We start from the raw sequence: 27,481 nt of genomic DNA on the forward strand, positions 1-27,481 counted from the left end.
GATGTGCAGATCAGTGAAAAATGCCAATGTTATTCATTTTTATATTTAAGGCAACATGTAAAAACTGTGCAATTGAAGTGAGTACTATTGCCTGTTTTTCTACCATGTTAAATTGTTTGGTATATATTTTCCCTCCTGTGTAACAAGGAATGGTTGCCAGAACTGTATATGCACCACCACCACTTTAGAAATATGCAACAACACATTGCCAAACATAGACCATTGTATATTTAAGTGGTTTTACTTCAGAATTGAGTATTTTTCTTTGTACATAGTTATTTTAGTCCTGTTATAACTGATAGAAGTCAACAGGTTGACAGTTCATGACAAGACAGACATTTCCTTTGCCGATTAAAGGGCAGAGAAACAATGAGGACATTTAAAAGCAGGAGGATATTGTGTTGGCCCTCATAAGCCTGCCACTGGAATGCATACATTTTGGTGACCAGCAAAAACACAAATGTAAGCAGTAACCAGGTGCTTTTACACACACAACGCATTCAGAAAGTATTCAGACCCCTTGACTTTTTCCACTTTGTTACGTTACAGCCTTATTCTAAAATTGAAAAAAAAGATTTACTCATCAATTTACACAATGACGATGCAAATGATTATCAATTGATTGGACATGATTTGGAAAGGCACACACCTGTCTATATAAAGGTCCCACAGTTGTCAGAGGAAAAACCAAGCCATGAGGTCAAAAGAATTGTCTGTAGAGCTCAGAGACAGGATTGTGTCGAGGCACAGATCTGGGGAAGGGTACCAAAAAAATGTCTGCAGCATTAAAAGTCCCCTCCATCATTCTTAAATGGAAGACGTTTGAAACCACCAAGACTGTTCCTAGAGCTGGACGCCCGGGCAAACTGAGCAATCGGGGGAGAAGGGCCTTGGTCTGGGAGGTGAACAACAACCAGGTGGTCACTCTGACAGAGCTCCAGAGTTCCTCAGTGAAGACGGGAGAACCTTCCAGAAGGACAACCATATCTGCAGCCAGACGGAAGCCACTCCTCAGTAAAAGGCACGACCGCCTAAAGGACTTTCTGGTCTGATGAAACCAAGATTGAAATATTTGGTCTGAATGCCAAGTGTCATGTTTGGAGGAAACCTGACCTACGGTGAAGCATGGTGGTGGCAGCATCATGCTGTGGGGATGTTTTTCAGTGGGAGGGACTAAGTCAGGATTGAGGGAAAGATGATCGGAGCAAAGTACAGAGAGATCCTTGAAGAAAACCTGCTCCAGAGTGCTCAGGACCTCAGACTGTGGCCAGACTTGAACCCCATCAAACATCTCTGGAGAAAATGCAGGTGTGCCAAGCTTGTAGCGTCATACTCAAGACTCAAGGCTGTAATTGCTGCCAAATGTGCTTCAACAAAGCACTGAGTAAAGGGTCTGAATAGGGTCTGAATACTTATGTAAATGTGATAATTCAGTTTTTTTTTTTTATATAAACATGCAAAAATGTCATTATGGGGTATTGTGTGTAGATTGATGAGGGGAAAAAACTATTTTGATCCATTTTAGAATAAGGCTGTAACGTAACAAAATGTAGAAATAGTCAAGTGGTCTGAATACTTTCCAAATGCACTGTACAAAGCCTGGATTGCGGATGCCATATATTGGCCATTGAGAGGCCTTGAAGCCACCGGTCGGCAATATTGGCACTCTCCAGTAGGAGCAGTCCTCCATAGGAATGAATGGAATTCTACAGTATTTCAATTGAACACAACACAGGCAGACCAATTTTGATCTTTCTTCCACATCAGATCTTTTTCAGAGATGATCTGATTGGTCAAAATAACAATTAATGAAAAAAATATCAGAATCGGGCTGAGGTGCCCGTGTAAACACAGAATAATATTTCACATACTATTGTATAAGTGCCTAAAGTTGCTTGCTTCAGAGAATACAATTCACAATATAACGATTTGAATAACCACAGACTCTGGCTAAGCTTAAACATGAATTCTGTTGAAAAAAATCATGTCTGGGAGGAATGCAGCTCTGATTAAACATAGCATCAGCACTCTGGAAAAAAAATCTAATAAATCACCCCCCCAAAACAATTATTTGGAATCTATTGGCATAAAGTTGTGGAGATGCACAATGCATTTGGAATGACTGATTAGTGGAATTACTATTTTCTACAACAACAAAAAAATAAGAAAAATCAGCAGAAGGTTTTTCCAGGTGTACAAAAATGAATGGAGGGAGGCTCCTAATCATCATCCTCGCTTATGCGGTCTGCTCCACTGAGGTGGTGGGGCGAAGAGGGAGGGGAGGTCTTGGTGAAGAAGGGCAGACTGAATGAGGGCGGCGGAGAGGGTGAGTGCTCTCTGGTCGGGCTGCTGTTGGGGCTCTGCCTGGGGCTTATGGCTTGCAGCATCCGCCCCTTCCCCTCCTTTAGCATGTGCTTCTATAGAGGGAGAAGAGAATAAATGAAAGAGAAAGATATTGAAAGACAGATCCTGCATCCCAATATGGGCTACACAAGGGTGTTTCCATCATATTTCTTATTCTACCAGTCATTTCTTTTCAAATACATTGTTGTGTCTCTAGTATGGTTAAATGAGATGACATGCTATTTTCAAATAGATTACCTAACGTTTAATTATTTGATTAAATTAATCAGACAATAACTAACTCATTAGGAATCCGGGACACCATGGAAGTATTTGTTTATATAGAGCAGCTATTTCCTGAATTCACTCTTAAAGATCTGAAGATATTTTATATCAATATTAGTCAATCATTAATTATTCAGTCTCATCTGAACATCGTAAAATTATTATTAAATTATCTGCACGAACCCTAGCATAAATTATGAATCAGCAATAAACAAATTGATTTAATTATTTATTTACTAACTAAATAATCACAGAAATAAATAACAAACAGTAGATATTGGTTACTAACAATGATGGAAAAGTCTCTAGTGGGCTAAGCCAACATATGACAGCTTGGTAGACTGAGAAAGAGCTGGAAAGAAACAGATTCATTACACAGTCTATAATTATATTAATTGAAATGCTAATCCTTTGCACATGAACGGCCACTCATTCGACAATAATTGCAATGTATATATATTTACGCCCGTATGTCGTTGTTGTCTTCTCTGTTGAAATCCTTGATCGTCCTGTAGGGTTCATCAGAGTCTCTGGTTAACTTTCATTGAAGTTAGTCTTTCCTGGTTGTAGGTGGTTGGAATTGATACTTCAGAGTACCATTCAGAAATGTTCTAATAGAATAGATACATCGGCGGTTGTCTGTATTCTCATCCTAGGTTTACGTCATTTCTAGCTGTAATTTCTAAATCTTACGTCTAAGATTTGCTCTTATTCTGTAGGGATCGATAGTCTCAGAGTTTAACCATTTCTAGCATGTAGCCAATGATCCACGTGGTAGTCTTGTAGTTTAAACCACTTCACACACCAGTGTCACCCGGCATGTTTTGGGTCTCATAAATTCAACCATTTGCAACCTTAGCTTACTGGTTTGCGTGGTCTGGTGTGAATTTAATCAGGAGTGGTTTTTATACGTTTCAGTTGAAAAGGGTGGTTCCATGACGCCTAATGTAATGTCTGGGCGCACGGGGGTGTGGCCACTGACTAGTTAATCTTGATATGAAAATACATGCTCTCATTTAGAAGGTCAACATCACTTTACATCTTTTCACAAATAGTTTCATCACATACGTTTCACAAGATTTAGATGTAAACCTGACAGCTGGGAAATGTACACTTTAAGAGATACAGTTGTGTGTTCCCTGTCCTTCATGAGATCCCCAAATGAAACACACTCAACATAAGAGTCCACGGATCATTCCCACATTCTCAAAAGTAGAAAGAATGTTTAATTCTCCCATTTTGGGGATTTAGGAGTTTGGCCAAGTGAAGTCCATTGTTCTCTTTCTGTGTTCTCACCCTCTCTTTCTGCATGACCAGGTGGATAACAACACCTGGGTTTAGGAGAGAGAGTGAGGGGGGGGCACAATCCACACCCAAAAAGGGCTACGTCAAGACAACATGAAGAAAAGTGAACCCATGCACACTTCGGAAGAAAGGATAGTGTCAAAAAGGATAGAACATTTGAAACAACAACCCATAGCAACTGACAGAGGAGCTTCACTGAGCTAGTTTGATGCAGAACAGTGGCTAGATCTGATTGGTGTTGGACAAAACAAAGCAATTAGCCTAACCTACTTTCCTGGGTAGAATGGGACCCCTAGCTGCTCTTGAATAGGGAGGCAGGAAATTTTGCTGACCAGGAAACACGTGGGGCCCTAGTAACACCCTATAACTGGGGCCTAGTCACAGGGTCAAGAAAAACTCCTGGGTCCCTACACTGTGCGCTACTTTGGACCAGAGCCTTACAGGTCCTGGTCAAAAGTAGTGCACTACATAGGGAATAGGGTGCCATTTAGGACACATGTAGTGACACTCACCAGTGCTCCCTCTGGGCCAAACATTTGAAGGAAGTTGGCGATGAACTCTCGGGACTTCTCTTCCCACTTCTGGATTAGGTCGATGCTCTTTGTCTCTACCTTCTGCACAAACTCTTTGGATCGCTCCTCCACATCCTTCACCCTCTTCTTCACTTTGTCCACACGCTCCTGCAGGTGGTACTTCTTCTCCTGGACAGATAGGGGGCAATGTTGAGACGCACACAAAGGTCCGTAACCACAAAGCTGATCTAGGATCAGGTCCCCACCTGTCCATATGATCTTATTCATTATGATCTAAAAGGCTAAACTGATTGTGCTTATTCTGAGGCCCTGTTTGAATACTTAATAAATGCCTCCTTTCTTCATTCCTCCCTTTCTTTGAGGTAACAAATGATATAAGGTGAGTGAGGTACACTACAGATTAATGGCAAATCACAAAGAAAGGAATGAAAGGTGGATGCATTTTTAGAGTATACGAACAAGGCCATAGTCTACAGGCTTTCCTGTAGAAAAAAATGTATTGTTATAGTACTGTAGATACAGTTGGAGTCATTAAAACTAGTTTTTCAACCACTCCACAAATTTCTTGTTAACAAACTATAGTTTTGGCAAGTCGGTTAGAACATCTACTTTGAGCATGACCGGTAATGTTTCCAACAATTATTTAAAGATAGATTATATCACTTATAATTCACTGTATCACAATTCCAGTGGGTCAGAAGTTTGTATACACTAAGTTGACTGAGCCTTTAAACAGCTTGGAAAATTCCAGAAAATGATGTCATGGCTTTAGAAACTTCTGATAGGCTAATTGACATAATTTGAGTCAATTGGAGGTGTACCTGTGGATGTATTTCAAGGCCTACCTTCAAACTCAGTACCTTTTTGCTTGACATCATGGGAAAATCAAAAGAAATCAGCCAAGACCTAAGAAAAGAAATTGTAGACCTCCACAAGTCCAGTTTATCCTTGGGAGCAATTTCCAAACCCCTGAAGGTACCACGTTCATCTGTACAAACAATAGTACGCTATTATAAACACCATGGGATCAAGCAGCCGTCATAGCGCTCAGGAAGGAGACGTGTTCCGTCTCCTAGAGATGAACGTACTTTAGTGTGAAAAGTGCAAATCACTTTTCCAAATCATGGACATATTGAAGCAACATCAGTCAGGAAGTTAAAGCTTGGTCGCAAATTGGTCTTCCAAATGGACAATGACCCCAAGCAAACTTCCAAAATTGTGGCAAAATGGCTTAAGGACAACAAAGTCAAGGTATTGGAGTGGCCATCACAAAGCCCTGACCTCAATCCCATATACAATTTGTGGGCAGAACTGAAAAAGCGTGTGCGAGCAAGGAGGCAAACAAACCTGACTCAGTTACACCAGCTCGGTCAGGAGGAATGGGCCAAAATTCACCCAACTAATTGTGGGAAGCTTGTGGAAGGCTACCCAAAACGTTTGACCCAAGTTAAGCAATTTAAAGGCAATGCTACCAAATACTAATTGAGTGTACGTAAACTTCCGACCCCCTGGGAATGTGATGAAAGAAATAAAAGCTGAAATATATCATTCTCTCGACTATTATTCTGACATTTCACATTCTTAAAATAAAGTAGTGGTCCTAACTGACCTAAGACAGGGAATTTTTACTAGGATTAAATGTCAGGAATTGTGAAAAACTGAGTTTAAATTTAGTCTTTGGCTAAGGTGTATGTAAACTTCTGACTTCAACTGTACATTTCTGGCCACAAAATGTACTGTTTAGTGAAACAATGTTATTTTTGGCCTGAAATATCAAACTTAAGACTTTGACTGACAAGGAAGAAGGGGTCATGGTGATTACAATCACTTTATTTATCCAACTGTACACAAGGTCCAACGGATTTGACTTCTGCTTTATCCAACCCCTCCAAAAGTCACAAATAAGGTTGGAGCTGGGGGCTGCTATACTATGTCGGCCGTGGAGCAGTTGTTTTGGAGAGTTAAGTGCATTGCTCAAGGGCACAACGCCAGGCAATGGCATCTCATATTTGATTTCAGCAACCCTCTGCTCACTTCCCGCCAGACCAGGGATTTGGAACTGGCAACCCTCTGGTTTCTGGCTCACCTTTCTAACAGCAAGTTCCTCCAATTATGAATACAGTTGAAGTAATGCAAGTTTCATGTACTGCAAATTAAAAATAAATAGAACTAAAGTCAAAGTCTGTTTTTCTACACTTGTTTTAGAATGCAAGCTTCAGTGGGACATTTTTTCTTTCAAAAGAAAAGTTGGAAAGACATTGACACATGAACAAACCATTGGGATATCCATTTCTATGGTCTAAAATGTATACCCCCTTGAAGTTGACTACATTGCTAGAAAAGGTGAATAACTCACATTGATGAAGCTGACATTGAGCTCTTTGGCAGTGTAGCCTCTCTGCAGGTTTCTGCGTGCGTACACGTCGTAGTCGCGGACAATACGGGTGATGATGTCAGAAGTGGAGATGCCTTCTGTCCGCTGTGTGGGTGCGAACATGCCTGAAGGTGAAGGGAGAAGTCAGCTAAACCCAATGCAGCAAAGCCACACCGGCATCAATTTACATTTACATTACATTTACATTTAAGTCATTTGGCAGACGCTCTTATCCAGAGCGACTTACAAATTGGTGAATTCACCTTATGACATCCAGTGGAACAGCCACTTTACAATACTGCATCTAAATCATTTAAGGGGGGGGGGTGAGAAGGATTACTTTATCCTATCCTAGGTATTCCTTAAAGAGGTGGGGGTCAATGTCAGCCGCTGCCCGGAAGCAGCCCCTAACCTAGCCCCTGCACACCCGTGGCACTTTCTCTAAACATACAAGGAATTGATAGGTATAAGAAATATGTCAGTTGCTCCACTTAGCCTTCTGATAGGCTTAGTAGAACATTCACCATATTGCTTACACCTATCTGATACTTTCAACTGCAAGTTGCTAGGGGCTGTTTCTGGACTGGGCCTAAGTCTTGCCGGTGCAGCGTTTACGTTTACGTTATGTTGCGACTATACCCACCTGCCGCCTTGATGTGCTTGTAAACATCGTCACTTCCTGCAGAAGAATATGGGTAATCGTCATGGGCGACAAAGTCAATCTGTCAAATGTAAGACAAACAAAATGTTAGCAGAACTGATGACAGTGACAGATGGCCAACACACCTCCTGGAGATCTACCGTGCATTCAGAAAGTATTCACACCCTTGGACTTTTTTCACATGTTGTGTTAAAGCCTGAATTTAAAATATATTTATTACAAATGAATTTAAAATGAAAAGCTGAAATGTCTTGAGTCAATAAGCCTAAATAAGCTTAACAAGTCACATAAGTTACAGGGATTTCACCATGAGGCCAATGGTGACTTTAAAGTTGAATGGCTGTGATAGGAGAAAACTGAGGATGGATCAACATGGTACTGTCGTTATTACTCCACAATACTAACCTAAATGACAAGATTGAAAAAAGAAGGATGCCTGTACAGAATAAAATCTTGTTTGTAATAAGGCACTAAAACATTAACTTTATGTCCTGAATAGAAAACATTATGTTTAGGGCAAATCACTGAGTACCACTCTTCATATTTTCAAGTATGGCAAGGACAAGGGAGTTTTTTATGCTAAAAAGAAACGGAATAGAGGTAGGGACAGGCTAGAGGCAAACCTGGTTCACTTCCAACAGCCACTGGGAGACAAATTGTACTTTCAGCAGGACAATAACCAAAAACAGAAATATACACTGGAGTTGCTTAACAATATGACATTGAATGTTCCTGAGTGGCCTAGTTACAATTTGGACTTAAAATTGGCTTGAAAATATATGACAAGGCTTGAAAATGGCTGTCTAGCCGTTAACAACAACCAACTTGACAGAGCTTGAAGAATTTTAAAAGAATAACGTACAAATACTGTACAATCCAGATGTGTAAAGCACAAAGACTTACAGCTGCAATCGCTGCCGACGGTATTGACTTAAGGGAGTGAATACTTATGTAAATGAGATGTGTGTTTAAATTTCTATATATTAGCAAAAATGTCAACAAAAATTGTGTTTTAACTTTATCATCATGGGGCATTGTATGAAATGGGTGAGATTAAAAAACTAAAACATTTTGAATAAGTCAAGGGGTATGAACGAATACAATTCAAAATGGATTTAAAAAAAATTAATTCAATTATCTCATCCATTTCAACACCCCATAATGACAAAGTGAAAACAGGATTTTGGGACATTTTTGCAAATTCTTCCTGAAGGCACTGTACTGGTGTGCAGGCTTTCACTGCAGTCCTTCTCTAAGACACAGGATTATAGGACCTCCTTGTTTAGCTGAATCAGCTGTTTTAGAGTAGGGCTGTATCAAAAGCCTTCATACCCAATAGCTCTAGTAGTTTTCGCCATCCCTAATACAGAGTGCAAAATCTTGTGAAAAGTTATATTCTTCGGTGCAGACTGAGTGCAAGCGAATCCTGTCCTCCGACATTTCTCACTCACCCTGTGGTCAGCCAAGAACTCCGGCGTGAGTGTCCATGGTGCGTTCCGTACGATCTCATCAACGTAGCGACAATGACTGACGGTGTCGTAGCGTTCGTCCTCGTTCATTACGGTGAAGCCCTTTAAGTTGTGTGTCAGGTCGTCACTGCATACTGAGGAAAGGGAGGTCACAGGGACTATGGTCACTAGATCTGATCAGTAAGAGAAGGATTATATAATCCATGAGCCAGATCCTCAAATTTGGGCCATTGTGATTTTGTTGAAGGTAGGGCTGCTCCACACCGGAGGTCACGAGTCATGAAGGCAGTCAAATACCACGTGACCGTTTAGTCACAGTAACTAGGCTTCTCCAAGCTCTGATGCTGCTGATGGTCATTAGTAGTCGACCAAACTTGCTAACTGCCTGGTACTCAGCACTCATGAGTGCCCATGAGCTCATGTCGCGCAACATTTCTATAGGCTATGCGTGAGAAAACAGAGTTTTGATGGACTCTAATAAAAAGAGGATCCCATCAGCTTTCTACACGCCAGGCCTACAAAACGTTATTTATCAACTTTCCTAATATTAAGAACAATGACAGGAACATAGCCCACCTGGCTGGTATGAAAGTCAACCATGTGAAAAGCATCCTCTATTCGCTATTTAAGTGCATAGATGACAGGTATTTCACTGCTCCTGTTCATACAGGTGCATGATAATGGTCCCATTCTAAATCTAAACTAATTTCACACATATATATGAATTAGTAAATGTAAACACAAGATCTAATTAAGAATAGTCTGATGGGTCACCATATTAGCCTATCACTTCTGAAGGGTGTATTATCACTTGTGAATGGTGCCCAGCTTGTGCATTAAGGCACGAAACGGAGCACACTTGTTTCCTTTAGACTTTTTCAAATCATAGTCGCAAAACCTCATGTATCATAGTCCATATGTTTTGATAAGGTTTGTATCACAACTAAATAACAAAATTACTTAAAATTAAGCACATTAATCCGCTTTATAACCAGTGTAGTGACTAACTGGCATACATAGGCTGTGTGTAATTTCAAGTTCGGGGAAGATCATTTTCACCATCAAAATTCACCTTTATAATAAGGCATTAGACGCATAATCACATTTGCAATCACTTTAGAGAACAGCGTTTTCCTGCTAATTGATTGCATTTTGGAATATTTGCACGTATAGCCTAACGCAGTGTGTGCATTGCTGCACTTATAAGGTGAAGAAAATAGTTTTTCAACATTTAAAGCTGAAAAATTAGGCTATCAGCCTCATTGCTTCTCAACGTTTTTTTTGTGAGTGGTTGTATTAATTTGGGATCAATCACAACCCACAACTATCCCAGACTATGTTTGGAATATATATTTATTGCACAGAAGGACAAGTTGACCAATAGAATAGGTCAACTTTTGTACTGTGGGGATGTTAGATTGACATAGGCTAGTGCTTTTCCTGTTCGTTAGTCCTACTCATCCTGTTGGCAGATGAAAAGTAGGCTAATAGTGGACAGTTCTAACATCTTCAATATGCACCTCGGAATTCGTTAAGGGTGTCTGTCTTAATTCACTTGTAGCCTAATTCTTGCTGAAATGCCTGTTAGAAGGACCCGATCACATGACGGGCATTGGCTACATCTGAAAGAGCCATGTGAGTGAGAGGTGCTTTATAGCACGGCAGCCGGGAATTAAAATGATTATATTCAGCCCAAGGGCACAACTGACACAAGGGAGATGCTGCTGGGAAATTCAAGGTCTGGTGAGAATATTATCAAGTTCTTGTCAAATTGTGAATGAGAGATTGATGAAGTATGTGCAGCTTACAACTTTTTTCTAAATCATCATTAGAGTCCCATCATGGAACCTTAGAATGTATTAAAAATATAAAAATATAGCTGCATGTGCGCACATCCTTTGAAATCGTTTTGAGAAAATATCATTTTTATTAATCAAAGGTCAATTGTATTCTTCTGACTATAAACTCATAAAAAAATAATGCCACAGAATTCTAAGCAATCCTGTCTGCTAAATGAACTAGTGTAGCACACAGCTATATTGCATAGCCATTTCGGCACCTAACATAAGGACAACTCAAAGTATGCCATTCTGTTCTGCACGACAAAATAGACTACACATTCTTCATATCATGTTTCTTTAGACCCGTCTAAAATAAATACATGTGTAATACCCTTGGTAGAACCAAGTATTGAGTTTATTTGTTATAATTAATTGATAATGTACAAGTGAATAGGTTGGTTTACTTTTAAGTTTTGATGAATAAGGTCGCTTGCTAAGCTGTGGCCAATGGGAGTTGACCTGGTTAACGGAAGACCCGGGGGGAAAAAAGGAGGGAGAGACATTGAGAAAAGGATGGACATTACATTACGACCGTTGGTGAAGAAAAATGATAAAAGATCACGCTAAATAAAACAAAAAAAGAGTTTGGAAGGGAAATACCGATTTTATTTCATAAGAGTTATATTAATTTTGTTAAGAATGACTTTGTAAAGACTGAAGCTACCGTCTCATCGTGGAGGTATTTGACAGCCTCGAGGTTAGCCGAGGATTGTGCTACACTGAGAGAGAATTACTTGGGAAAGCTTAACGAGTTCATGTTTCCATGGTATATCGATTACTACTAAGGAGAACTGTCTGCATTGATAGCGGTGCTTGCTGTGGATGTTGTGAGGAAACCTGCAAGGAACTGCCATACTTCGCTGAAGGAATATCTACAAGTAGTGAGTAACCACAACGGTGTAGTGCTTCTGGACTTGTGTGTTGTCGTTTTTTTTTTAGCTCCAACGCACGCCAACGGGGTTAAGCAAGCTCCAAATAATTTGGACATGGGTTGTGCACGACTCATTGGGATTTATTATTATTATTATTTTTTTTTTTCATGTGGAGCGTTGAAAGTGTAATAATACATTTTCAATTATGTATGTTGCATTGGTGGAATCATTTCCTGTTTCAATTTCATTTAATGCATGGGAAAGCATATCATTATACAATAACAAACACCTATAATTATTCTATCTGAAGTTAATACCCTAGTTGTCATCACCCTAGATAGTTTACAATAGGGATTCTTATTGGAGATGTCCTTCTCACCTAACACCCCATGCTGTTCAGATATTCTGCGTAAGGTAGTCTCATGAGAGTCAAATTCGAGCCTGGTGAGAGGGTTAGACATGTATTCATTGATGGTGTAGGCTATATTAAATGGATTTATTAGACTTTCTAAAATGTAGGTATTCCAAAAGGTCTGCATCAGTGGCTTGTAGGCTGTGCATGGATGCTAAAGGTGTTTATGCTAATTGATGGTCAATTACCGCGAGACCAGCAGTTATTTGGTTGACAATCAGAAGCTGACATATTTGAAGGTCTATGTCCCTAGAGTTGGAAAATATGATGGCATTACACCAATGGTAGCTTTCAGTGTGTTCTCACTCTTTCATCCCTCCATACCTTTCATTTTTCCAATACAAACAATGTCAGTATACAACAAGTTATTGCTCACTTATATCCTTAAGATTCACAGCTATACAAACACATTTTCGGAATGTTCAGGTCAACAGAACTTTGACGTTAGGGTACATAGAATTAGAACCTGTATAAATGGCTTTAAAAAGGAAACAATGGTTAAGGTTCTACTTTGTTTGACAGGAGGTTCTGAAAAGGTCATGAAATTGCCTTTCAAATTATATACACAGTACCAGTCAAAAGTTTGGACACACCTACTCATTCCTAGGTTTTTCTTTATTTTTACTAGTTTCTACAGAATAAAATAATAGTGAAGATTTTCTGAAATTGCGTTCTTTAACAAATTAGCAGCATATAACTATTACAGTACAACGGTTTGTTTTGTTTGATCGTAGCTAGCAAAAGTCTTTGATCTAAGTCAATTGTTTAGCCTAGAGCGATTTTCTAGGTTAGCTACATCGCAGCCACTACCAGCTAGCCTACTCCAGCAGTACTGTATCATTTCAATCATTTTAGTCTATAAGATTCTTTACGTAAGCTTAACTTTCTGAACATTCCGTGTAGTTCATATCTCCTTTGCATTAGTAGCCTTTCTGTACCCTGTCAATTGTGTTATCTATCCCTGTTCTCTCCTCTCTGCACAGAATAAAATCCCAGCGCGCACGACCCAATAGTGAAGACATCAAAACAACGAAAAAACACATATGGAATCATGTCGTAACCAAAAAAAGTGTTAATCAAAATATATATTTATACTTGAGTTTCTTCACAGTAGCCACCCTTTGCCTTGATGACAGCTTTGCACACTATTGGCCTTCTCTCAACCAGCTCCATGAGGTAGTCACCTGGAATACATGCACACTATTGGCCTTCTCTCAACCAGCTCCATGAAGGTATCTCCTTCATCTCAACCATTTTTCCCTCTGCTCCTTGCTAATTAACAGGTGTGCCTTCTTAATCTCACCTGCGCACGGAATCCGCTAGCGGGCTGAAATTCCACAACATACGGTGATCGCTACATAAATAGTCATATTAAACATTCATGAAACTACAAGTGTCTCACATGTATCGAAAGCCTAGAATCTTGCTAATCCAACTGCGTTGTCAGATGAAAAAAAATATTTACTGCGAAAGAATACGATTATCTGAGGATAGAGCCCCATAAAAAACAACATTTTAACCAGCACAGGAGTAACATAATCACAAACGGCATTAAAATAAATTGTTTACCTTTGACGATCTTCGTCTGTTTGCAATTCCAATGCTCATTGTTACACAATGAATGATCTTTTGTTTGATAAAATCCATTTTTATAGCCTAACACGAAACATTTTGTGAACTGCTTGTGTCGTGAATTCTGTCTCATTCCATTTTCGACGACACATTCTAGGTAAATAACCCACACAGAACGTGACTTTTCCAGTCATGTTTGGTTTCACTGCAATCACCTGGTTTATTTGAAACACAATCAAACCCGATGGGCCATTTTGCGGGACGTATTGACTGAAAGAAACCGATTTGAAGAGAAGTCATGACATCATTGTGCACCAATGATTTGCCCGCTGTTTCGTTGATTGACAGTATTTTAACCCAATGACCACTGATCGTCTTGAAATGTAGCTGGGTAGATAGCCAATGAGCTGAGATAAACGGCAATAGGTCATGTTTATGTGTTGCAAGACCATCCCATGTAGTTAGCTCCAGCGTAAAGAAAGTCATTCACTATTGAAGTTTCATACCGGAAGGAGAAACACATATTACGTACGGCATTGTTTGGTAAACACGCAGATTCAGCTGTTTATATATCAATCAGTATGGCGACTAAGTCAGGGAAAGCTAAATCTAAGTCTAGATATACAGATGTACACACAATTTTAGAATAAATTGATTGGGAAAGTGAGACAGAGATTGTTGTAGGACGATTCATTTAGCGATTGTGGAGGAATATTTTTTGAATGGGAGAGGACAACGTTTTGGACTGGTAAGTTCTTATCATGCTAATGCCCTTGTTTGAAATTAATAATATAAAATATTATTTGTGATTTATTTTATTTTAGAAGCAATATATAAACATGTAATGTCATGAAATGTGAGATGCGTGTGTCTGCCGCCCCACCCCAACCCACATGAAATAGCCTATTTGAGGCTGTTGAGGGGAGGGCAGGCCCACAACAATGGCCAAAGTGAAATGGAGACAGTAGATACCGCTGATCTGTTGTAATATAATAAAGACAGTAGATCTAGCTGAAATGTCATAATATAAAAGAGACAGATCTAGCAGGTCATAATAATATATTCAACCTTATGTTCCCTGTACTCTCTATATATATCTGTTTATTATACCTGTTGATACAGGGCTCATATGTGAAACTATTCTAACTGAACATTTTCTTTTACAGTGACACTGACTCTGAATGGCAGCCCCCAGGGCCAAGGTTTCCATCCCCCACTGAAGCTGGTTCATCCAGCTCCTGCCACAAGTAGTGTTCATCTGCCCAAATTTATTTCTGCAGGCATGGATGTGCCTCAGGGCCAAAAGGGCACAGCATGGAGGCGTCGCTCTGTTCTTTGCAAAATTTGGTCCCCCATCACCTGTGCCACATGCTTGGTGACCCTCTGCTTTACAGCAGAAGTGGGTGGGGTTATATCCTTCCTGTTTGGCCCGGTCCGGGGGTCTCATCAGATGGGGCCACAGTGTCTCCCGACCCCTCCTGTCTCAGCCTCCAGTATTTATGCTGCAGTAGTTTGTGTCGGGGGGCTAGGGTCAGTTTGTTATATCTGGAGTACTTCTTCTGTCTTATCTGGTGTCCTGTGTGAATTTAAGTATGCTCTCTCTAATGCTCTCTCGGAGGACCTGAGCCCTAGGACAATGCGTCAGGACTACCTGGCATGATGACTACTTGCTGTCCCCAGTCCACCTGGCCTTGCTTTTGTTCCTGTTTCAACTGTTCTGCCTGCGGCTATGGAACCCTAAACTGTTCATTTTTACTCTTGAGGTGCTGTCCTGTTGCACCCTCTACAACCACTGATCTCCACCTGGCACAGCCAGAAGAGGACTGGCCACCCCTCATAGCCTGGTTCCTCTCTAGGTTTCTCCCTAGGTTTTTGCCTTTCTAGGGAGTTTTTTCTAGCCACCGTGCTTCTACACCTGCATTGCTTGCGGTTTGGGGTTTTAGGCTGGGGCTATATAAATTGATTTGATTTGATAGAGGACTGAGGGTCTTCCAAATATTGAAAGTGTGTAAATAGTTACCCATGTTATTTTGTAAATGTAAATATATATATATTTCTTCATAAATCATTTTTTCCCCCCCATTTATTTTTCTCTATTTTTTTTTTGGGGGGGGGGGGTGTGTTAGAACACCATTTTGGTATTTTGTATATAGTTATTTGTTTCAAAATGTATACCTTCACCAATTTGGCCACTTGGGTACATTTGGGCTACTTGTGTCGGACACCTGGGGGACAACATGATAAATGTCATGTAGCACACTCATTTTGGAAGTTATCATTCTGAAACTTTGCACAAGTACTGTTGCCCTCTTATATTTTTCCCCATCATCCTATCTGAATGTTTGTTTTATCTTGTTAATTTTAAAGATGATACAAAAATAAAAAACATGTTTTTTTTCATTTTTTTATCTAAACCAGATCTATTGTGTTATATTCTCCTACATTCAATTCACATTTACACAAACGTCAGTGTTTTCTGTCAAATGGTACCAATAATATGCATATCCTTGGTTCTGTGCCTGAGCTACAGGCTGTTAGATTTGGGAAGGTCTTCAGGCGGAAATTGCTAGCTGTAAGAGGATTTATTAAAGTTCACTTGTGGAATTTCTTTCCTTCTAAATGTGTTTTAGCCAAGTGATAAGGTAAGGTTGGTATACAGAAGATAACCCTATTTGATAAAAGACCAAGTCCATACTATGGCAAGAAGTCCATCATTACTTTAAGCCAAAATTTCAATAACTTTGAATGTTTCTTCAAGTGCAGTCGCAACCATCAAGCGCTATGATGAAACTGGCTCTCATGAGGACCGCCACAGGAAAGGAAGACCCAGAGTTACCTCTGCTGCAGAGGATAAGTTTATTAGAGTTACCAGCCTCAGAAATTGCATCCCAAAGAAATGCTTCAGAGTTCAAGTAACAGACACATCTCAACATCAACTGTTAAGAGGAGACAGCGTGAATCAGGCCTTCATGGTTGAATTGCTGCAAAGAAAACACTACTAAAGGACACCAATAATAAGAAGAGACCTGCTTGGGCCAAGAAACACAAACAATGACCTCCAGGCTGTGTAGGGGCTATTTGACCAAGGAGAAGAGTGATGGAGTGCTGCATCAGATGACCTAGCCTCCACAATAACCCAACCAATTGAGATGGTTTGGGATGAGTTGGACTGCAGTGTGAAAAGCAGCCAACAAGTGCTCAGCATATGTGGAAACTCCTTCAATACCATTAGAAAAGCATTCCTCATGAAGCTGGTTGAGAGAATGCCAAGTGTGTGCAAAGCTGTCATCAAGGCAAAGGGTGGCTACTTTGAAGAAACTAAAATATAAAATAGTTCCTCTGTGGAGATGGGAGTAGTTTCCAGAAGGACAACCATCTCTGAAGCACTCCACCAAAAAGTCAATAGGTCTGAATACTTCTCGAATGCATTGTATGTCATGGATGTTTAGTAAAGTTTTGTACACTCAGTGTATACAGTGGGGCAAAAAAGTATTTAGTCGGCCACCAATTGTGCAAGTTCTCCCACTTAAAAAGATGAGGCCTGTAATTTTCATCATAGGTACACTTCAACTATGACAGACAAAATGAGAAAAAAAATCCAGAAAATCACATTGTAGGATTTTTAATGAATTTATTTGCAAATTATGGTGGAAAATAAGTATTTGGTCACCTACAAACAAGCAAGATTTCTGGCTCTCACAGACCTGTAACTTCTTCTTTAAGAGGCTACTCTGTCCTCCACTTGTTAACTATATTAATGGGCACCTGTTTGAACTTGTTATCAGTATAAAAGACACCTGTCCACAACCTCAAACAGTCACACTCCAAACTCCACCATGGCCAAGAACAAAGAGCTGTCAAAGGACACCAGAAACAAAATTGTAGACCTGCACCAGCTGGGAAGACTGAATCTGCAATAGGTAAGCAGCTTGGTTTGAAGAAATCAACTGTGGGAGCAATTATTAGGAAATGGAAGACATACAAGACCACTGATAATCTCCCTCGATCTGGGGCTCCACGCAAAGATCTCATCCTGTGGGGTCAAAATGATCACAAGAACGGTGAGCAAAAATCCCAGAACCACACGGGGGGACATAGTGAATGACCTGCAGAGAGCTGGGACCAAAGTAACAAAGCCTACCATCAGTAACACACTACGTTGCCAGGGACTCAGATCTTGCAGTGCCAGACGTGTCCCCCTGCTTAAGCCAGTACATGTCCAGGCCCGTCTGAAGTTTGCTAAAGATCATTTGGATGATCCAGAAGAAGATTGGAGAATGTCATAAGGTCAGATGAAACTAAAATATAACTTTTTGGTAAAAACTCAACTCGTCGTGTGTGGAGGACAAAGAATGCTGAGTTGCATCCAAAGAACACCATACCTACTGTGAAGCATGGGGGTGGAAACATCATGCTTTAGGGCTGTTTTTCTGCAAAGGGACCAGGACGACTGATCAGTGTAAAGGAAAGAATGAATGGGGCCATGTATCATGAGATATAGTGAAAACCTCTTTACATCAGCAAGGGCATTGAAGATGAAACGTGGCTGGGTCTTTCAGCATGACAATGATCCCAAACACACCACCCGGGCAACAAAGGAGTGGCTTCGTAAGAAGCATTTCACGGTCCTGGAGTGGCCTAGCCAGTCTCCAGATCTCAACCCCATAGAAAATCTTTGGAGGGAGTTGAAAGTCTGTGTTGCCCAGCAACAGCCCCAAAACATCACTGCTCTAGAGGAGATCTGCATGGAGGAATGTGCCAAAATACCAGCAACAGTGTGTGCAAACCTTGTGAAGACTTACAGAAAACGTTTGACCTCTGTCATTGCCAACAAAGGGTATATAACAAAGTGTTGAGATAAACTTTTGTTATTGACCAAATATTTATTTTCCACCATAATTTGCAAATAAATTCATTAAAAATCATACAATGTGATTTTCTGGATTTTTTTCTCTCATTTTGTCTGTCATAGTTGAAGTGTACCTATGATGAAAATTGCAGGCCTCTCTCTTGAACTTGCACAATTGGTGGCTGACTAAATACTTTTATGCCCCACTGTATCTGGCACACCTGGCTTATGTGTCTGTATATTTTACATTACTATGAAAAATGTTGGGCATACTACAATTACATTTCATAGTCATGCAAAATTGTCCAATAAGATTCCATTGAGTTCCTTGGTGGCCATAGTGGCTTCTGTGAGGTTAATGTGTCAATTCTGTGATGACACATCTACAAATATGTTTTAAACCCTGTTCTAGCTTTGTGTGCGCATTTTGGTGCCTCTATAACCAAAGTTACAATTCAAAAACATAGCTGTCCCAATACATGTATTTCTATGGCTAAGCTTCCACCATTCTAATACCAACGGCACAATATGGGTGATATGGTATTTTTAAACAATAGATGTCGCTTTGCTTTCAAAGTTGGTTATATTATATATCATTTGAAGTAGAATTTCATGACCTTTTAGAAGCACTTGTCAAACATAGCTTAAAATGTATCAGGGTGTTTCTTTATAAAGCCATTTACACCATTTATACATGTAATTCTGATATGTCCCCTAGAGGGGTCAAAATTCTGTTGAAATGAACATTCCGAGAATTAGTCTGATGGATTGCTGTGAATCGAAGCTTTCCAATTATATATGATTTAAGAGTATAAGTGAGCAATAACTTATATACTGACATTGTATATCAAAGGGTAAAATCCCCATGGGAAAAATGTATGGGATGGAGGGATGAATTAAATAGTTATAAGTTAACAAATGCTGCACTGTTATCACAAATTTTCCGACTAGGGACATAGACCTTCAAAAAAATCACGATGAGACATCATTGACCCCCCTGGCTCATGGATTAATAGGGCCGTGTGACCTGACCAGGAAAAACTCTGGGTACCGTAGTTTAACTATGGCATTCATCAATTTACTGTGACTGACCAGAATGTATAGGAGTGAGGATAACTTGGCAAAACTGACATTCAGAGATGACCTCTTCATGACCAGAAGGGGCAAGGCAAGAGAGAAAACATACAGTACTTATCAACCCTGACCTCCGACAATTAGATGGGTGTTTGGGAAGAGCCCCTTGGCTTGCATCAGTGCTCGGGCGTGGCCGGAATGGAACATGTCAAAGATCCCATCTGCATATACCCGCACTGGACGCTCTTCTGAAAGAGCGAAATGGAGAGTGTGAGGGTGTGAGAGTGAAAAAAAGGGAGAAAAAAACAGAGATGGAATGTTAACACCAGGGTCATGTTCACTAGGCACAAGACAGTAGTAAACGGTCCTTCTATAGGACGGTCCAAAACCTCCATAGGACGTACTTCCATGACAGAACATTTCATTGCGGAGAGTTTTGAAACATTCTGCTACAGTGTACCCAAATGAACACAACACAGAAGAGCAAAACTTTAGCTGGGGCCAGGGGGAGCTCCGATATTTCTCTAAATATGAGTATGAGTCATAATACCCATAAAACCTAGCGGTCAAACAAAGAAATGGTTCCAATCATTTTTCCACTATTCATTTTTCCCATAGGGAATTTTATAAACACTTAAAATAAGGACTGTGTTTCATGTAGGCTTACCCTGGAGTGACGTTTTGATAACCTTATCTTCCTAGAACAAGGTGACTTTTATCAATATATTCGCCTGTATTTACCACCCAAAAATGAAATGATAATTAGCTGCTAATGTGGCTATCATAAATAACTGTGGCTATCATAAATGTCAAGATGATCTGGACCAGACTGATGAATCGGGGCACAGGTAAGAATCTCTGGATCTAATGAGACCTACATTTTGTAAAGAATAAATTGGATACATTTCTTTAAATTGACAATTCTGTGAACTGTCTGTGCTCATTTTTTATTGAAACAATACCTGTTAGCAAATGTGACAGCTAGAGATGACGTGCAAGAGTTTGCAGGGATTTGTAGTCTTGCATGATGTCTACTTTTGATGCTAATTAACATTTCGAATCAGAGTAAATTTGTATTTATTATGGATCCCCATTAGCTGCTACTCTTCCTGGGGTCCAGCTAAATGAAGGCAGTTGTATAAAACATTACAATACATTTCACAACACATTAAGTGTGTGCCCTCAGGCCACTACTCTAATACCACATATCTACAACAACAAAAATCCATGATTACGTGTGTGTATCGTGCGTAAGTTATCGTAAGTTATCTATGCCTGTTTGTGTTGCTTCACTGTCCCATAAGGTGTATTTTTAAATAAAATTTTACTGCTTGCATGAGTTACTTAATGTGGAATAGAGTTCCATGTAGTGGCTCTATGTAGTTCTGGACTTGGGTACTGTGAAGAGACCTCTGGTGGCACGTCGTGTGGGGTATGCATTTGTGTCCGGGCCAGGGCTGTGGCGGTCTCAAAATTTCGTCAGCCGGTGATTGTCAAGCAAATAACTGTCGGTCTCACGATAATTGGCCGTTAATTAATATGAACACATTTAGCAACGCCTGGCTTCCACACTCAGCCTTCAAGCCAGTTCGAAAAGTCTAATGAATCCATGTAATATAGTCTACACCTTCACAATAAATCCATTATTTTAGACAGGTCTAAAGAAGCATAATAATAAGAAAATGTAGCCTTTTTCAGAAGAACAGAATAGCATACTCAGAGTTGTCCCTTTGTTGGGTCCTGATCTGACTATGCCATATGGCTGTGGGCTACACTAGTTCATTTAGCAGATAAGGTTTGCTTATTATTCCATGGCATTATTTCGTAGTATGTAAAATAAAATTGAACAAAGCTGAATAAAATAGATATTTCTCCAAAACGATGAGGGAATATTCTGTGTTGAGGGTTTAAGAAAGAAACAGGTACTCCTATATGCTTAATTAATTTAGAGTTATTAATGTAACTTTAATAGTTCTACAAATTTTGGGCTATACGTTTTGATTTTGAATACATTGTAAGGCTACATGATGAGACTAATGATGATTTTTTTTAAAGTTGCTTGAAAAGGCATGAGCTCTGCTTTGTTTTTTTGCACAGGCTGTACATACTCCAATAGTCTCTCACTGACAATTTGACAAGCACTTGATAATGCCTCATATTTTACAGCAACATCCCCTGGTGGCCATAATGCACCCCCCCCCCCAAAAAAACATGTCTTTTGCGGCCCAGAATGCTGCGCTGTGCCCTTCTCCCAGAGTGTGCTGCACAATCCAAAGCGCCTCTCCGTCACGTGATCGGGTCTTTCTCACAGGCTACAAGTGAAGACAGACACATTGGGGATGCAACTGTGGACGTCCTGATCCAATTCCGAGGTGCATATTGAAGATATTGGAAGAACTGTCCAAATTTACTTCGCCAGCCAACTAGATGAGCAGGTCTAACGAACAGCAAAAGCACTAGCCTGTGTCAATATACTATCCCCCATAGTACAAATGTCAACCTATTATATTCTGTGCAATAAATAAATATTCCGAACATAGTCTGGGACAGTTGTGGGATGCGATAGAGCCCAAATGAATTACAACCACTAGCATCCAAAAATGTTTTTATGCAATGTGTCTGACGCAACAAATCAGAATGTTTAAAATGTTGATCAACTATTAGGCTATTTCTTCACATTATAAGTGCAGCAATGCAGTAGGCTATAAGCGTGAATGTTCCATTAGCGGAAAAACACCATTCTCAAAAGTGTCCGCAAATGCAATTATGCATGTAATTCTTTTATTATAAAGGTGCATTTTTATGAAGAAAATTATCTTCCCCAAACTTGAAACTTACGCGCTACTTATATGCCAGTTAGGCTCTACACCCCTTGTAAAGTGGATTAATGTGCTAATTTTTAAGACGTTATTTGGCCACTTTAGATACAAAATATATAGGCATTTAGGCTAGGCTACATGAGGTGTGCGACTATGATTAGAAAAAGTCGCAAAAAAAGGCAATGTTTCTTATACTGGGCATTATTCACAAGTGATAATATACAACTCACAAGTGATAAGCTAATATTGTCACCCATCAGACTATTCTTGATTTAATCTGGTCTTTACATATACTAAATAATGTGTGACCTTTTTTTGATTTGAAATGGACCATTACCATGCACCTGTATCGAAAACAGGGGCAGCAGGAAAAAAATACATGCACACCTACGCACTAAAATAGCGAATGGAGGACGCTTTCCCCTGCTAGCCAGGTAGGCTATACTCCTGTTGTAAAGATAAACAATGTGCTTAATATTAATAATATTAGGAGAGTTGAGAAATAAAATATAGTAGGCCTAGCCTAGAGAAAACTGATGGGATCCTCTTTTTATTAGCGGCCATCACTCTGTTTTCTCACGCAATTGCATAGCCTATAGAAATATTGCGCAAAATGAGCTCATGGGCTCTCATGAAGTGTTTAATTAGATTTAAAATACATTTGCATTGATGTCAGAGTGATTAGAGGGACAATCGAGTGCTGAGTACCAGGCAGTTAGAAAGTTTGGTCGACTACTAATGAACAGCAACAGAGCTCGGAGTAGCCCAATTACCGTGACTAAAAGGTAATGTGGAATTTGACTGCCTTCATGACCGCCGGTATGGCGGTAATACAGTTACCGCAACAGCCCTAGTCCAAGCTGTGTTCCAATAGTTCAAACATACAGAACGGTGCATTCAACATGTCAATACCTCTCACAAATACAAGTAGTGATGAAGTCAATCTCTCCTCCACTTTGATCCAGGAGAGAATTGACATACATATTATTAATATTCGCTCTCTGTGTACATCAAAGGGCCAGCCGTGCTGCCCTGTTATGAGCCAATTTCAATTGCAATTGCAGTCCCTCTTTGTGGCACCTGACCACACGACTGAACAGTAGTCCAGGTGCAACAAAACTAGGGCCTGTAGGAACTGCCTTGTTGATATGCCTGTTAAGAATGCAGAGTAGCGCTTTATTATGGACAGACTTCTTCCCATCTTAGCTACTGTTGTGTCAATATGTTTTGACCATGAAAGTTTTACAATCCATGGTTAGTCACCTCAACTTGCTCAATTTGCACATGATTCATTACAAGATTTAGTTGAAGTTTAGGGTTTAGTGGATGATTTGTCCCAAAAACAATACTTTTTGAAATATTTAGGAGTAACTTATTCCTTGCCACCCATTCTGAAACTGCAACTCTTTGTTAAGTGTTGCAGTCATTTCAGTCACTGTACAAGCTGACATGTATAATGTTGAGTCATCCGCATACATAGACAAACTGGCTTTCCTCAAAGCCAGTGGCATGTCATTAGTAAATATTGAAAAAAAGCAAGAGGCCTAGACAGCTGCCCTGGGGAATTCCTGATTCTACCTGGATTATGTTGGAGGCTTCCATTAAAGAACACCCTCTGATAGACAGATAACTCTTTATAATAATATAGCAGCGGGTGTAAAGCCATAACACATACGTTATTCCAGCAGCAGACTATGATAGATAATGTCAAAAGCCGCACTAATGTGTAACAGCGACAAATCTTTTTAGCATCAATTTCTCTCAGCCAATCAGTAATTTGTGTAAGTGCTGTGCTTGTTAAATGTCCTTCCCTAGAAGCGTGCTTTGTTTACTGTAAAATAGCATTGTATCTGGTCAAACACCATTTTTCCCAAAAAGTTTATTAAGGGTTGGCAACAGGCTGATTGGTCGACTATTTGAGCCAATTAAGGGGGCTTTACTATTCTTAGGAAGCGGAATGACTTGCTTCCCTCCAGGCCTGAGGTCACACATTTTCTAGTATTGCCACTCCAATTTGCTATGGCAAATAGGAGTGGCAATATCGTCAAATATATGGATAAAAAGTAACTTTGTCCAAGAGAGATTTACATAGTGTTGAATATGTCACGCCAGGGTAAGCCTATATGAAACACAATACTTAGTTGAAGTGTTTCTAAAATTTCCAATGGGGAAAACGGTGGAACCATTTCCCCGTTTGACCGCTAGGTTTTATGGGTATTATGACACCACTCAGGTGCTTTATGAACCTAGTTTAGCTGTGATGAGCTAGAAAAATGGAGGGATGAGAGAAACTTACGTGGGGTGCCCTGGCATGCCTCCTCCATACTGACACGCACGTACGGAGCGGTAACTGGTTCTAGCTGGTCAGCAAATGGGGCTGGATCTGTCAGACCCTATAAACACACACACAAACACAGACAGTATGTGTTAAGGGAATTTTTATCAATGATGACTAATTATGTATACATTTCAAATCAGGACTGACTAGTCCAAATGCTATTATGTACTGTACATGTAAGAATTCTCTCTTGCTCCCATTCCCAATTGTATATAATATAGTCAGGAGTTTAGAACAGTGCCTTGGTACAAATTAATGAACTATCTACACTGACTGATCTTGGCTTTAGGCGAGGAGGGAAGGCGCGAGAACTATAGGGCATCTCTACCAGTGTCAAGAAGAGATAGAACATTTAGAAAACGCTGACGTCATTTTCAGTTTATAACCTGTGGAAAAATGTGTATGTACCGAGTACTCTCTTGAATTAAACGCTGTTACCTGACTTTTAAGACCGGGGCTCTGTCCATTCTTATAAAATATATAGGGTCTTACAAACCCTTAAATGCATTGACAGGGTATTTAATTCTGATTGGAAAATAAAACAGAGGAATTTAGAATTCCTTCAACAGTATGCCAATGTGCTTGGGTGACAGTCTTCACCCAATCACTTCCTTAAGTCCCATTCACATTAACCATAAGCACTATGTTATGTTATGCATGATGTCATTCACTTGAACGGGGAATGTCCAAAAATATGCATTTTCTGTTAACCAAATTCTACTTTATGAAGGTGCAGAGGTCGTTAGCTACAGTTTATACAACGGGTGGGTCTAATCCTGGATGCTGATTGGTTAAAACTGAATTCCGAACGGTGTCTATTCCACAAGTTACCACTGGCTAAATCTGTGACGTTAAAATGTTCTGTTCCATCTGACTGCGCAATCCACTTTCTCATCAGCCCAGCCAGGCAATTCATAAACTTGATCCACTATAAAAAGCATCAAGACATTATCTCCCATTTCATTGAGACGAGCATTTAATTTAACAGTGGAGATTTGTATAAACCTTGGTTGTCTGTCTCTCCGACACCTGCAACATTATTTCAATTTTGAAATTCGATCTCCAGCGGTCCCATAGTAATGAACGTGTCAGTAGTTAGGACGAGACAGACACCTTTTCTCAGCCAGTCAAAATCATGAATCAGCTGGCATCAATATTTACGGATATATACAGTACCAACCAAAACAGTACCACACCTACTCATTCCAGTTTTTTATTTTTTATTTATTAAGTTTATTTTATTTTTTAAACAATTGTCTACATTGTAGAATAATAGTGAAGACATCAAGCTATGAAATAACACATATGGGATCATGTAGAATAAATATGAGATTCTTCAAATTCTTCTTGCCTTGATGACAGCTTGGCACACTCTTGGCATTCTCCCAACCAGCTTCATGAGGTAGTCACCTGGAATGCAGTTCCATGAACAGGTGTGCCTTGTAAAATTTCTGGTATTTATGTTCTGCTTGATGCGTTTGAGCCAATCAGTTGTGTTGTGACAAGATAGTGGTGGTATTCAGAATGTAGCTATATACCTATTTGGTTTAAAAAAAAAACATGCCCATATTATGGCAACAACAGCTCAAATAAGCAAAGAGAAATGACAGTCCATCAATTCCTCAAGCCATGAAGGTCTGTCAAATTTCAAGAACTTTGAACGTTTCTTTAAGAGCAGTCACAAAACCTATCAAGCGCTATGATGAAACTGGCTCTCATGAGGACCCCCACAGGACAGGAAGACCCAGAGTTACCTCTGCTGAGGACAAGTTCATTAGTTACCAGCTTCAGAAATAGGCAATTAACTGCACCTCAGATTTTGCAGCCTCAAATAAATGCTTCAGAGTTCAAGTAAAATACACATCTCAACTTTTCAGAAGAGACTGCGTGAATCAGGCCTTCATGGTCAAATTGCTGAGAAGAAACCACTACTAAAGGACACAAATAATAAAAAGAGACTTTCTTGGGTCAAGAAACACAAGCAATGGACATTAGACAGGTGGGAATCGGTCCTTTGGAGTCCAAATTTGAGGTTTCTGGTTCCAACCGTCATGTTGGAGACGCAGAGTAGGTGAAACGATGATCTCTGCATGTGTGGTTCCCAACGTGAAGCATGAAGGAAGAGGTTTGATGGTGTGGGGGTGCTTTGCTGGTGACACTGTCAGAGATTTATTTACAACTCAAGGCACACAACCAGCATGGCTACCACAGCATTCTGCAGCAATACGCCATCCCATCTAGTTTGCGCTGTGTGTGACTATCATTTGTTTTTCAACAGAAACACACCTCCAGGCTGTGTAAAGGCTATTTGACCAAGGAGAAGAGTGATGCATCAGATGACCTGGCCTCCACAATCACCTGAACTCAACCCAACTGAGATGGTTTGGGATAAGTTGGACCGCAGAGTGAAGGAAAAGCGGGCCAACAAGTGCTCAGCATATGTGGGAACTCATTCAAGACTGTTGGAAAAGCATTCAAGGTGAAGCTGGTTGAGAGAATGCTAAGAGTGTGCAAAGCTGTCATCAAGCTAAAGGGTTGCTACTTTGAAGAAACTAAAAAATATTTTGATTTGGTTAACACTGTTTTGCTTACTACATGATTCCATATCTATTATTTCATAGTGTTGATGTCTTCACTATTATTCTACAATGTAGAAAATAATCAAAAATAAAGAAAAACCCATTAATCAGTAGGTGTGTCCAAACTTTTGACTGGTACTGTATATAAATAAATG

General features: G+C 39.9%; 1 protein-coding gene across 3 annotated transcripts in view; it reads right to left on the bottom strand.

Moving 5' to 3' along the window:
- Positions 1-222: 222 nt before the first annotated feature.
- Positions 223-27,481, bottom strand: part of LOC135514630 (choline-phosphate cytidylyltransferase A-like) — a 31,450-nt gene continuing 4,191 nt past the window's right edge. The window contains exons 2-8 of one of the 3 annotated variants that reach the window (XM_064938071.1): positions 24,706-24,802; positions 19,722-19,838; positions 8,953-9,104; positions 7,484-7,562; positions 6,823-6,965; positions 4,446-4,634; positions 223-2,417 (exon numbers count right to left, since the gene is read on the bottom strand). In XM_064938071.1, coding sequence (XP_064794143.1) covers positions 2,220-2,417; positions 4,446-4,634; positions 6,823-6,965; positions 7,484-7,562; positions 8,953-9,104; positions 19,722-19,838; positions 24,706-24,802 — 975 coding nt within the window. In that variant the 3' untranslated portion in view covers positions 223-2,219. The other 2 variants (XM_064938073.1, XM_064938072.1) reach the window with 2 other exon arrangements.

The sequence above is a fragment of the Oncorhynchus masou genome, chromosome 26 (genome assembly GCF_036934945.1).
Source record: "Oncorhynchus masou masou isolate Uvic2021 chromosome 26, UVic_Omas_1.1, whole genome shotgun sequence".
Lineage (NCBI taxonomy): Eukaryota > Metazoa > Chordata > Actinopteri > Salmoniformes > Salmonidae > Oncorhynchus > Oncorhynchus masou.